Source organism: Gracilinanus agilis, unplaced genomic scaffold (assembly GCF_016433145.1).
Source record: "Gracilinanus agilis isolate LMUSP501 unplaced genomic scaffold, AgileGrace unplaced_scaffold46981, whole genome shotgun sequence".
Taxonomy (NCBI): Eukaryota; Metazoa; Chordata; class Mammalia; order Didelphimorphia; family Didelphidae; genus Gracilinanus; species Gracilinanus agilis.
In genome coordinates this window covers 751-14,587 of record NW_025381334.1, presented here as the reverse complement: position 1 = coordinate 14,587, position 13,837 = coordinate 751, and the positions used below count along the sequence as shown (strand labels likewise).

The 13,837-nt window shown below is 34.6% G+C and overlaps 1 protein-coding gene across 1 annotated transcript; it reads right to left on the bottom strand.

Annotated features, from left to right (window-relative positions):
• Positions 1 to 12,146: 12,146 nt before the first annotated feature.
• Positions 12,147 to 13,085, bottom strand: LOC123255461 (olfactory receptor 4K1-like). Its single transcript, XM_044684249.1, has one exon. It carries the CDS (start codon positions 13,083 to 13,085, stop codon positions 12,147 to 12,149), a length of 939 nt encoding a protein of 312 aa, XP_044540184.1.
• Positions 13,086 to 13,837: the final 752 nt, after the last annotated feature.

The following is a 13,837-nucleotide window of genomic DNA, read 5'->3' as shown; positions in this document are numbered from 1 at the left end:
GAGAATGATATGGTGGTTACTCCTTCAACATCATGGAGAAAGACTTACTGTATGATATCTCTTAGGAAAGTATCAAATCTCCCACAAGGGCATCATTAACAGAAGTCTGTAACATGGTGAATGGGACTAAGAAAACTTAGGTCAGTGATGGTGAACCTTTTAAAGTACTTAGAGACCAATTGCCCAAACCATAACCTTCTTGCCACATGTGAGCCCTCCCACCATACACCAGTCAGAGGAAGAAGGATGTACTCTCATTGGGCTGATGGGCAGAGGAGTGGGTCAGATGAGAAATGTTCTCAGGCATGCATGGGGAGGCGGAAGGGAGCAGCCCCCTCCAACATGCTCCAGCACAGATGCCATAGATTTGCCAACATGGGCCTAGATTATCTTCCACTGTTTTCTAGAGGTAATTATGATCTGATTGATTGACTTTCTCTTGCATTAATTCTGCCCTTATCAATAAGACAAAAAACTAGAGACCCCGAAAAAGTCTCCAACTATTGAGAGAAGACATATACAACCTCCACAGCAATGTCCAGCAGAGTCAAAAATTTGGCCCTCTAAGATCCAGCAATCAACAACTGGCTTTCCAAGTCCTCAAGACTATTAGGATGGTCACTACTAAGACTCTGCATGAAGTTGTCCTACACCTGTTTAAATTAATTATTGCACTCAGAATGTGACATGGAAAGATTAATTTTAAATAATCCAGATGTAAAGATTCATGTTTCTTATGAATATCCCAAAACATATTATCATAAAAGGGATATGGTCTTTAATCATTGATTAAGGCTTTGTCATATTCTGTAATGATCCTTAATTGGGAGATACTATGACTGCTGAGGGAATTCTAGATATTATTGAGATTATTGCCCTATCATGATCATTTTCAGTAACTATACTAGGATAAACAGAGTATACTTGTCTTTCATAGGGGGTGTAAGATATGTGAGCACAATTTGGGCCAAATGGAAATATAAGATTGATCTATGAGATCCTGCTAGTGTGTGTGAAAAACAAGAGGAAGACAAAAATTGTTAAATTTCTATCAACTGTGAGGCAACGTGACAAGTGCAAGGAATAGACAAAGGACCATACCCATGCTCCAAGGAGATTAAAATGTACTGGCATGGGTATATATCTCGATACTGTCTCTCCTTATTCATGAAGCATTAATTCCTTCTTGGGAAGGATGGATTCTCTTAGTTGTAGATAAGAGCATCTTCTATATTTATATCAGCATTAAGAAATTTATCCCAAGGTGCACTCTGTCCAAGTCCTACATCTTGGTGACACCTGAATTTACTTAAAAATACATTTTTGTAACTGAAAATTGTGCATAGCTATGGCGATGGAGAGGCATAGGATAGGGTGAGAAGCCTAGTAGTTGGGTAAGTGGGAGTTAATTCTATTGACTAAGGGATGGATTGTTTGTTGCCCAAACTCCCTCAGATTTATCTAACATGAAATGTGTTTCGTGAAAAATATAGTTATTCTCAAAGACCTTATATCTCAGATATAACAAACTAGGAGACATTTATGACACCATCTTGGGAGAAGTCTCACATAAAACTCACAAATAATTCCTATAATTACAGTCTAATTTATAATAGTTTGTCTGTTTTTGACCAAGGAATTTTGAACTTGTCTATGATGGGTCTCTAGCAGTTGGCTATGCAGTCAAGCATGGGAAACTTTCAATACTAGTTAAACTATTTGTTGCTTCTTGTAATTATTATAGACTTTGATGATAATAATGACACTTTCATTTATTGCTCTAAGTTGTGTAGAGTTTTGTAAACTGTGTTGCATTTTGTTCTATAAAACTGTAAAAATGTTTCAAAGGAAACTTTGCTGCTTTGATTTGTGCATCAGCCCCTCTTACCTGAAGCCAGTAGATGACTGATGGATAAAGGATATGGCTTGATTATTATTATTCATTTTTCTTATTGTTTTCTCTACTAAATGGAGGGAAAAGAAGATGAACTTTCTCAATTAAATTGTATTTAAACATTAATTTGTACTTGATGCTAAGATGCTAGTCTTGACCTCTTTTCAAACTCACTAAGGAATTAGATTTTTAAAAGGACATTGGGGAAAGTAAAGTTGTGCAAAAGTTCCCAACCACCTGACAATCTCTATTCCTTCAGTGTTCCTTAATCTGATTCATACCTCTACATTTTCCTCTATCATCACCATATTCAGTTAGGCACAGAGAGCAGTCATTAGCTCTCTGGCTAAAAGGGTAGGAGCACCCTTGGGGGTTAGTTCACTAACACAAACTAACTAACCATTATAACATCATTCCAGGGATTCCCTTTCTCCCTTTTAACAGTAAGGGATGTATACAGAGGTGAAGAGGTGTCACCAGACTTCTAACCAAGGCAAACGTCTCTACGCTAATGAAGACCCAGTCACAAGTTCAAAACCATGATTGCCAAGAATGTGTGATATAGCATTTTTGAAGACTAATGCTAAAACTGAAGCCTATGCTTACAATGATTACCTATATAGTTAAGCAATTATCTTACTTTAAAACATATGCTAAAATAATCACAAAAGGTCTATTAAGATCATTACTTATGCTAATATTATTTAACTGTCTTAGAATTATAATTATGATTATCTAAAGCAGTGGTTCCCAATCTTTTTTGGCCTACTACCCCCTTTCCAGAAAAAAGTATTACTTAGAGCCCCTGGAAATTAATTTTTTTTAATTTTAATAGCAATTAATAGGAAAGATAAATGCACCTGTGGCCATCACTGCCCTCCTGGATCGCTGCAGCACCCACGGGGGGGGGGGGGGTGCCCAATTTGGGAATCACTGATCTAAAGGCTACTGCTAATATTAAAATCTAATCCTCATATTAGGGGGTAGGGGATTTTTTCTCTCACATTATATAAGAGTAGAAACTATGACCCTTTCCTTCCTGGACCAGTAAAGATAAAGTACTAAACTCCTGAAGCCCTAAAATAAAGCAGGGGGTGTGGGGGTGGAAGGTGGCAATTAATATAGATCACTTGCTTATTCCAAATGCAAATGCTATTGTGATGTTGTAATATGGATTATAATATGAATATGGGAGGGGAAATTATGAACTCCCAGGATTTAAGCTGTACCTTATACTTGGTTTTGCCTAAGGAAAATGTGTTTTATATAGTAAGGTACTAGAGTAGTTGGCAACAAATTTGTTTTGCTTAAACACTCATACTGTCTCTGACCTCTTCCTTTGAGAGCTACAGGATTTGATTAACTCCAAAGAGCCTTTGAAATTTGACCATAACAGCCAATGCCTTTTCTTAGAGATGTGAAGAAAGATCTTTGTAAATCTTGAAAAGCCATATGAACATAAATTAATACTGACCGAAATTTTCATTTTTCATCCAGATGATTTGGTAAGATTTCAATTCAATAAGCATTTTAAATACCTAGTGTGTGTGAGGCACTGCCAAGGACAGGGGACACAAAAATGGAAGAAATGAACAACAACAACCAAAAAGATAAAAAAAAGTCCAAGTCATCAAGGACTATAAGCTTTACAAATATATTATCCAGAATAATTAAGCACAATGATAGGGAATTATTTTATTATTCCAAATTTTTGCTGCCAAGAGAGATAGGCCATGCCCCCACAATTGAGGTAAGGAGTGTTTGGTTTAACATCATAATTTGAATTATTCAGGTGAGATACAGCATTTCCTTGGAGTTTTTAGGCTGTTAGAAAAAAATAGGCTTTTTTGTCTTTTGTTTATTTCACTAATAGACTCTTTAATTTATAAATCATCAAATTTTATTATTATAGTTACCCATTACATATAGATCAACTATAAATATGGGACCTTTTTTTTGTCATATTGAGCCATATGCTGATTTGATTCTTGTTTGCCTTGACATGAGACTTCAAGGGGATGGAAAACCTGCATTATACATCTTCTGAAACCTATCATGTTACACATGTTAACTTCAAGAATTCACTCTATTCTATACCATACTTTATTGATATATTAAGTGAAGATTTTTAAAATTATAATATAACCTTGACTGAAGTGCTCCACAGGACATCGGTCTTCCCTACCCTCCAGAATGATCATTTATCCAAAACTTGTTTATGAATCTCTCTAAAATTGTTATTTTGAAATGTGCATTTAGCCTATATTTATATAGCCTCTGGGGCACCTCCTATAATCAATATTTCACAACCAGCTCTCTAACACAATTGTAAATTTAATCTGAATGACTAACATTTACTCTACTACTTTCTGAAGTCTAGACAATCCAGAAAACAGTAAATTAAATTCTGATATGTAGTTTGATAATTTCTGAGATATAAAAAGGTTCACACTGAAAATTTAACCATCTCTTCCACAGAGGGTCCAGCTCATCCCTGAATGTGGGCATCTGGACAAAGTACTGAGTGGTTGTTAATACCATTTGGAACCAAAATTTCCAAGGCTCAAATAATGGGTTTTATTTTACTAACTGGTTAGAGGGCGCCTTGATTCAAAATAAAAGATATTCCAAAAGGGCATATCAAGTAAAGTGCCAACAAAAATGCATAGAGAGAAAAGAATTAATTTGTCCTTCTCAGGGTGGGATACTATTATAGACCTCATTAGAGAATGGAAACCTTTATTTATTTATTTATTTGTTTATTAGGGTTTCAAATAAGACCTTGTGGACATTCTGTTATTGCTGGAGACCTAGTGAGTTGGGAGGATGCTTATCTCAAGAAAGCAAACCAATTGGCTATCCTATCTTCTTATCTCCTCTGACCTTTAGGAGCCAGAAAGAGCATCTTCTGGGGATATAACTACCTCTTCATAACATTTCCCACTAGCCTGTTGACCCTCTTGATAAGGCTCATGCTGGGGAGTTTGTTGTTTTCTAATTGGCTAGACTTTCACGCCTGGATTGTAAATTCTACCCCCCAGACCATGTGGTCCAGGACAGAGAGGAGGGGGCCTTGTATCAGGAATCTATAAAATGCTTCCATCTATACCCATGCATTGGGCATCACCATTAGGGAGTGTCTCCTTACTCATGAGTAAGAATAAAGAATGCATTTTCTACTATCCACTCTCTTGACTCCAGGTTCTTATTATCATTTGGATGGGTGGTCTTCAATTTCATCCCACACAAAAAAATATGTTGCCCATACACAAATAAATTACATTTTTCCATGGGTTGTGACATTACATGTAGAGAGGGCAAAAATACATACAGCACAAATGATCATGAAGTACTCATGCAGGGCAAAGACATATGGTCATAGAATGTATATCGTGGATCACGAATCAGGAACTAATGTTTCCAGGGCATAAATAAGCAGGGCAAAAGACACCTGTGTAGATGACACACACATAGAAGAAAGATATGATCAAAACATATGCATGTCTTGGGCTAATCATACATCTGATCAAATATAGGGATATCATATTGTCTCTGGACATAATCACATTGTTCTCTATAGCTCCCTGCTGGACATGGCATCTCTGCTCTCCACTAAACATATCATCTCTGTGCTAAGCATATTATCTAATGGTAAAACATCTCTTCTCTCTGCTTGATGAGTATTTGTCAAGTCTAATCAGATAGTTGATGAACTTCTCCCTACTACAAAAGTCTGGGCTTCATCTCTTCAGTTGCTGGCCATTTTGGTTCTATGCTTGGGATGGTTGACCCACATTCTTTCTTTTATTATCTGTTATTTGGCAACAAAAGCAAAATAAACAATAGCAACAATGTCAACAAAATGAAAAATGAAATAAATCTCTGGATTCTATTATGTATAGGTCAGAGTAAAATCCTATGCTCTCTTTTTTATTGAACAACTAGCTATTCAAGTATTCCTGAGTTCAGTCCATTCATGGGAGACTTAAGAAGGTCAGACCAATGATCATCTATTTTACTTCCCTAAAAATGGTGAGTGGGATATAATCTGTGTTTTTCTCATAAGCAGTGTTAAGAACCTAGATAGAAGTAAGTGATTTCCCTTCCTTTTAGAACACCCTAAAACAAAACCTTGGCCTGTCACAGGCCTTGAAGGGTGGAGTAGTTCTGTGGGGATAAAGAGTCCACCTACTGGTAATTCACAATCCATCAACTCCCTTATTTTGTAATCTAATTTAACTAGATGTCTAACTCACTTATTGTAAGCTACAACCAAGTAATTCATTTAAAGAAGTCTGGCCTGAACAAAAGGTGGGAGGAGGAAGATGGGAAGGGGAGGGAGTTTCTTTGATTAGAAGACCCTATAAATCCAATCTTTGGACTCAAAACTTTGACATTCCTTAGGCACCCAAAGCTAGAGAATGACCTTTCACAAAAGAATCAATTGTTGTCTTATACTATGGCTTCTGAGTTCCATGTTTGTGAACTTCTTTCAGTGGTAGAGTCCACTGTCCATGACCCCATCCCACACAATTGTATAGGATTCATATAAATTTCTGTCAGCTAAACAAAACAGCCTCAAAAAAAGTTAGTATTCAAACTGATAGGGGGCAGCTGGGTAGCTCAGTGGATTGAGAGCCAGGCCTAGAGACAGGAGGTCCTAGGTTCAAATCTGGCCTCAAACATTTCCCAGCTGTGTGACCCTGGGCAAGTCACTTGACCCCCATTGCCTACCCTTACCAATCTTCCACCTATAAGTCAATACACAGAAATTAAGGGTTTAAAAAATTAAAAAATAAAAAAAACTGATATCTTTCTTACTTAAACCTCATTTTCTTTTTAAAACATTTTTATTTTTATTGTCCTGCAAAGCACACTTCCATATTAGTAATTGATGTAAGAGTACATTGAAAGTCTTTCATTTTTGTACCAGATCACTGCATTGCTGAAAGTAGCCAAGTTTTCAAAGATAATCATGATATCATATTGCTGTTTCTGAGTACAGTGTTCTCCCAGTTCTGCTTATTTTGCTCTGTATCAGTTTATGTAGTTCTTTCCAGCTTTTTCTGAAATTGTTTTGCTTATTATTTCTTATAGCATAATAGTATTCCATCATAAACGTATTTCACAATTTGTTAAGCCATTCCCCAAGTGATGGGAATCTTCTTAGTTTCTAATTCTTTGTCACTACAAAAAAGAGTTGTTATAAATATTTTTGTACAAGTAGATCCTTTATTCTTTTTTACTATCTCTTCAGGATACAGACCCAGTAGTATCGACAGTTTTATAGCCCTTTGGGCATAGTTCCAAATTGCCCTCCAGATAATTGGATCAATTCACAACTTCCCCAACAATGCATTAGTGACCCAATTTTGCCACATCCCTTCTAACATTTACCATTTTCCTTTACTGCCACATCTTTACTCACAATTTGAGAGGTATGAGATGGTATCTTAGTGTTGTTTTAATTTGTATTTCCTTAATCAGGAGTGATTTAGAACATTTTTTCATATGATTACTGATGACTTTGATTTCTTCATCTGAAAATTACTTGTACAGATCCTTTGATCATTTGTCAGTTGGTGAATGGCTTGTAGTTTTATAAATTTGACTTAGTTTTCTATCAATCTGAGAATTAGACTTAGAGAAATTTGTTTTAAAGGGTTTTCCCCCAATTTGTTGTTTCTTTTTAATTTTGGTTACATTAATTTTGTTTGTACCAAAGCTTTTTAATTTGATATAATCAAAATTATTCATTTTGTGTCTTATCATTCTCTCTACCTCTTGTTTGGTCCTAAATTCTTTCCTTCTCCAAAGACTTGCCACGTAAACTATTCTATGTTCCCCTAATTTACTTATGGTATCACTCTTTATATCTAAATTATATATCCATTTTGACCTTACTTTGGTTTACATTGTGAGATACTGGTCAATACCTAGCTTCTGCCATACTGTTTTCCAATTTCCTCAGCAGATTTTATTAAATAGTGAGCTCTTTCAAAAACTGAGATCTTTGGGGTTTTCATACACTAGGCTGCTAAGCTCATTTATCTCTGTATAGTGTATATCTATCACTCTATTTCTTATCCATTACTAGATTATTTTGATGATTGTTGCTTCACTGTACAGTTTGATCTGGTACTCCTAGGCCACCTTTCTTCACTTTTTTTTGTTAGTTTCTTTGATATTCTTGACCTTTTGTTTTTCCAGATGACTTTTATTTTTTCTAGTTCTATAAAATAATTATTTGGTAGTTTGGTTCGTGTGGCACTGGATAAATATATTAATTTAGGTACATTTGTTATTTTTATTATATTAGCTTGGCCTACACATGAGCAATTAATATTTTCCAAATTTTTTAGAATTAGCTTTATTTGTTTCAAAAATATTAATAATTGTGTTTGTATAATTCCTATGTTTGCCTTGGCAAGTAAATTTCTAGGTATTTCATATTATCTAGTTTGATTTTAAATACAATTTATCTTACTAACCTGCTACTGTACTTTGTTGGTAATATATAGAAATGCTGGTGATTCATGAGAATTTATTTTGGATCCTGCAAATTTACTAAATTTATTTTTTCAACTAGTTTTTAGATGATTTTCCAGGATTCTCTAAGTATATCATCATATCATCTAGAAAGAGTGATTGTTTAGATTGCTCATTGCCAACTTTAATTCCTTAAATTTCTTTTTCTTTCCTTATTGCTAAAGCTAGCATTTCCAATACAGTATTAAATAATGATGATAGTGGGCAGCCTTGCTTCACACCTGATCTTATTGGGATGACTTCTAATCTATCTCCATTGCAGTTGATAGTTGCTGAAGGTTTTAGGTAGTTACTACTTATTTTAATGAATGACCCATTTATTCTTATGCTTTCTAGTATTTTTTAATTGGAGTGGGTATTTTATTTTGTCTAAGACTTTTCCTGAATCTATTGAGACAATCATGTGATTCTATTAGTTTTGTTAATGAGATCATCAATTATGCTGATAGTTTTCCTGATAATAAACCAGCCCTACATTCCTGATATTGATCCCACCTGGTTATAGTGAATGATCCTTGTGAAATATTGCTGTAGTCTCCTTATTAGTATTTTATGTAAAAATTTTGCATCTATGTTCATTAATCAAATTGACCTATAATTTATTCTTTCTCTATTTTTGTTCTTCCTGGTTTATGTAACAGAAACATAATTGTTTCATAAAAAAGAATTTGGTAGGATTCTTTCTCTGCCTATTTTCCCAAATAGTTTATGTAGTATTGGAAATAATTGTTCTTTTGGTGTTTAATAGATTTCACTTGTGAATCCATCTGGCCCTGGGATTTTTTCTTAGAGTTTATTGGTGGCTTGTTCAATTTCTTTTTCTGATATGGGATTATTTAAAGATTCTAGTTCCTCTTTTGTTAATCTGGGCAATCTGTATTTTTGTAAATATCCATTTATTTTGTATGGATTGTTGGATTTATTGGCCTATAATTGGGCAAAATAGGTCCTAATGATTGCTTTAATTTCCTCTTCTTTGAAAGTAAGTTCATACTTTTCATATTTTATACTGATTATTTTTTCTTCTTTCCTTTTTTAAATTTAATTAACCAATGTTCTGTATATTTTATTTTTTTCATAAAACCAACTCACTCTTATTTATTAGTTCAATGGTTCTCTTGCTTTCAATTTAATTAATTTCTTCTTTAATTATGAAGTTTTCCAATTTAGTCTTGAATTGATGATTTTAAATATGTTCTTTTTCTAGTTTTTTCATTGCATGCTAAATTCATTGATCAGCATTTTCTCTATAAATTTTCACCTAAGTTCTGCTTTGGCTATATCCCATAAAATTTGATATGCTTTCTCCTTATTGTGATTCTCATTAATAGAATTGTTGATTGCTTCAATAATTTGTTATTTGAAGCCATTAGATTATTTTCCAATTAATTTTTAATTGTTTTTTCCTGGAGGTTTCTTGATTATAATTTGTGTTGGGTTGTGATCTGAAACAGATGTATTTATTATTTCTGCTTTTTCTGCATTTGATTATGAAGTTTTTATGCCCTAATATATATTAAATGTTTGTGTAGGAGCCATATGCTACTGAAAAGAAGGTATATACCATTTTATTCCCATTCAATTCTCTCCAGAGATCTGTTAGTTCTAACTTTTCTAAGATTTTATTCACTTCCTTTACTTCTTTCATATTTATTTTTTGGTTTGAAAGGGGGAAGTTGAGGTCCACCACTAATATGGTTTTATTGTCTATTTCCTCCTGAAGATCATTTATTTTCTTCTTTAAAAATATTGAGACTATACCATTTGGGATATACATATGTTTAGTATTGATATTACTTAATTTTTTATAATACATTTTGGCAACAACATGTAATTACCTTCTTTATCTCTTTTAATTAGACCTATTTTTGCTTTAGCCTTGTCTGAATCACTATTGCTACTCATGGTTTTTTACTTCAGATGATGTATGATAAATTCTGTTCCATCCCCTTACCCTTACTTTGTGTGTTTCACTCTCCCTCAAATGTGTTTTTTATAAACAACTTATGGTAGGATTCAGGTTTTTAATCCATTCTGCTACCTGTGTCTTTTTTATGGGTGAGTTCATCCCATTCTCATTCACAATTATTATTACCAACTGTGCATTTCCCTCAATCTCATTTTCCCCTTTTGATCTTGCTCTTTCTCTCTCCTTTCATTCTGTTTCTCCTCACAAGTATTTTGCTTTTAAACATCACCTCATAACTTCCTCCTTCCTTCTATTATCTCTTGTCTTATTCCCCTTCTATTTTTCTGTAAGATAGGATTCTATACCCAAATAAGAATGGTTGTTATTCTCTCAATAAATTCTGATTAGTGTAAGATTGAAGCATTGCCCATCACCATGCTCATCCTCTTCTACTCCATAGTAGTCTTTTTGAACCTCTGTATGTGAGATAATTTACCCCATTCCATCTCTCCCTTCCCTTTTCTCTTTGTACAATCATCTTTCTAACCCTTTGATTTTATTTTTATATATAATGTCACCCTGATCAGCTTACTTCCACACCCTCTGTCTCTGTATACTCCTAACTGCTTTATTATTGATAAAATAATTTTTAAGATTTACAAATATCCTCATTCCTTGTAGGAATGCATACAGTTTGACCTTCAGGAGTCCCTTAAGTTTCCTCTTTCCTCTTTATCTTTTCAGGCTTCTCTTGAGTCTTGTTTTTGGACATCAAATTTTCTGTTAAAGTCTTATTTTTTCATAATACATTATTAAAAATAATCTATTTTATAGAATGACCTTTTTTTCTCCCTGAAAGAATATACTCAGCTTTTATGGATAGATGATTCTGGATTATAAACCTAGATCTTTCACCTTATAAAATACCATATTCCATGCCATCTGATCCTTTTATGTGGAAGCTGCCAAGTCCGGTATGATCCTGATTATAGCTCCATGGTATTTGATTTGTTTCTTTCTGGCTGCTTGCAATATTTCTTCCTTGATTTGGGGGCTCTTGTATTTAGCTATAATATTCCTTGAAGTTGTTTGGGGATTTCTTTCTGTAGTTGGTCTGTGGATTCTTTCAATTTCTATTTTACTCTCTTGTTCAAGAATATGAGGGCATTTTTCTTTGATAATTTCTTGCATTATGATGTCCAGGGTTTTTTTTCCTTAGGTCATGACTTTCAGGTAATCCAATAATTCTTTAACTGTTGCTCCTGTATATGTAATCCAGGTCATTTGTTTTTTTTAATAAGTTATTTCACATTTTCTTCTGTTTTTCATTCTTTTGGTTTTTTTTCATTGCTTCCTTGATATCTCACAAAGTCATTAACTTCTAGTTTCCCAAATATAAATTTTAAGGATTCTTTTTAAAGAATTTTTTGTGAGGGCAAAGAGATAATATTTGTAAAGCATATAGCACAGTGGTTGGCACATTGTAGATACTACATATATGCATATCCCTTTCCTTTATCAGTAAAATTAAGGGATTGGATAAGATGATATATCTCTAAAGTTCTTTCCAGCTCTCTGTTGTATTATTACCTTTTTTGACAACCTAATGACCCATGCTATCTATCTCAATCCCACACAAAATAATAGGTCTATAACAGGATTGTATGGAGGGTCCCTTTTAATATCTATAACTCAACTGTAACAATTGAAGTATGATCATTAGAGCAATATAAAGACATAATAAAAGGCAATTTGGACTTCTCAGATTTGAAGGTATCTCATCATAATGATGACTTAGGAGATCTGCTTGGATCCTATATGACGACTTCTTAGTTTCCTCATGGCTGCCTTTACCTCTTCATTTCGCAGAGTATAAATGATAGGGTTCAAGAATGGAGTGAAGACAGTGAAAAACACAGAGATAAACTTGTCAATAGGAAAACTGTCGAACGGCCAAATATAGATGAAGATCAGTGGTCCAAAGAAAAGCACCACAACAGTAACATGGGCAGACAGGGTAGAAAGTGCTTTTGAAGTCCCTGTAGAGGATCTGTTTCGGATAGTGACAAGGATGATTGTGTAAGAAATTAGTAAAAGGATGAAACAGATGATGGATAAGAGCCCACTATTGGTCAGCACCATGATTTCAAGAAAGTAGGTATCTAAACAGGCAAGCTTGATCACTAGAGGAAGGTCACAGAAGAAATTATCCACCTTGTTGGGCCCACAGAAAGGCAGGTTCACTGTGAAAACCAAGTGGCTTACTGAGTGCAAGATGCCAATAACCCATGAGGCTGACACCAAAATTGTGCACACACGTCGGCTCATGATGGTCATATAGTGAAGGGGTTTACATATAGCAATGTATCTGTCATATGCCATGGCAACGAGAAGCACCATTTCACTGCCCCCAAAGACATGCAAAAAGAAGATTTGGGACATGCAACCCTCAAAGGTTATGGTCTTTTGCTCACTGAGGAAATCAGCAATCATTTTAGGGGTGGCAAAAGTGGACTGACACACATCAATGAAGGAGAGGTTGCTGAGGAGGAAGTACATGGGGGAGTGTAGGCGAGAGTCTGTAATGACTGTGAGAATGATAAGCAAATTGCCCAGCACAGCAGCACCATAAAATAAAGAAAAGACAAAGAAAAGAGAAAGCTGGAGTCCCCAAGAACTAGACAAGCCCAATAGAATGAACTCTGTCACCACTGACTTGTTGCTCCACTCCATTTATAGAACACAGGAGGTTGAAGTTAACTAGAGAAAAGAAAGATAGCATAGATTTAATCACCACATTAAAAGATTATTCATCCCCCTTTTAAATTGCAAAATGGCATTCAATTCAACAAGGAATAGAGAATAGATCTGCAATTACATATGTCCAGTGAGTCTCTATTTGTTCCTACCTTCTGTGTAACTCATAATCATAGAGTTACCTGGGCCCTTCAAGAATATGCAATCAATCAATGAGTATTTATAAAATGCTTGCATATACCAAGTACTATGTGCCAGGTTAAGGAGATATAAATTTAAAAAAAATAAGAAATCCCTACTGACAATGAGTTCACATTCTAATGAGAGGGTGAGGAGCAAGTACCTATGAATAAGCATGAATATAAAGTTAATATCTAAATATTAATAGTTATATACAAAGAAGTCTTAGAAGGAGAGTAATAATAGCTAGACAGATAAGGAGAAATCTCATACTTCTGAGTTGTATCCCAAAAGAAGAGAGGAACTCTGAGTCTCAAGTGATTTACCCAAGGTCAGCCTATGTCAGAAACAGAGTTTGAGCACAGGTTTTCCTGGCCCCAAGGCTCCAAAATTTGGAGGGGATGTGGGTAATACACTGTTGGTGGAACTATGAACTGATCCAACCATTTTAAAGAGGAATTTAGGATCACAACAAGAGTGTCAAAAAACTGCATATGTCCTTAATCTCAGAAATACCAAAAAACTTGGAAAGAACCACATGGGATAAT

Excerpts from the sequence above, each read along its gene's own strand:
- LOC123255461 (XM_044684249.1), bottom strand. The coding sequence starts at position 13,085 with ATGGAGTGGAGCAACAAGTCAGTGGTGACAGAGTTCATTCTATTGGGC.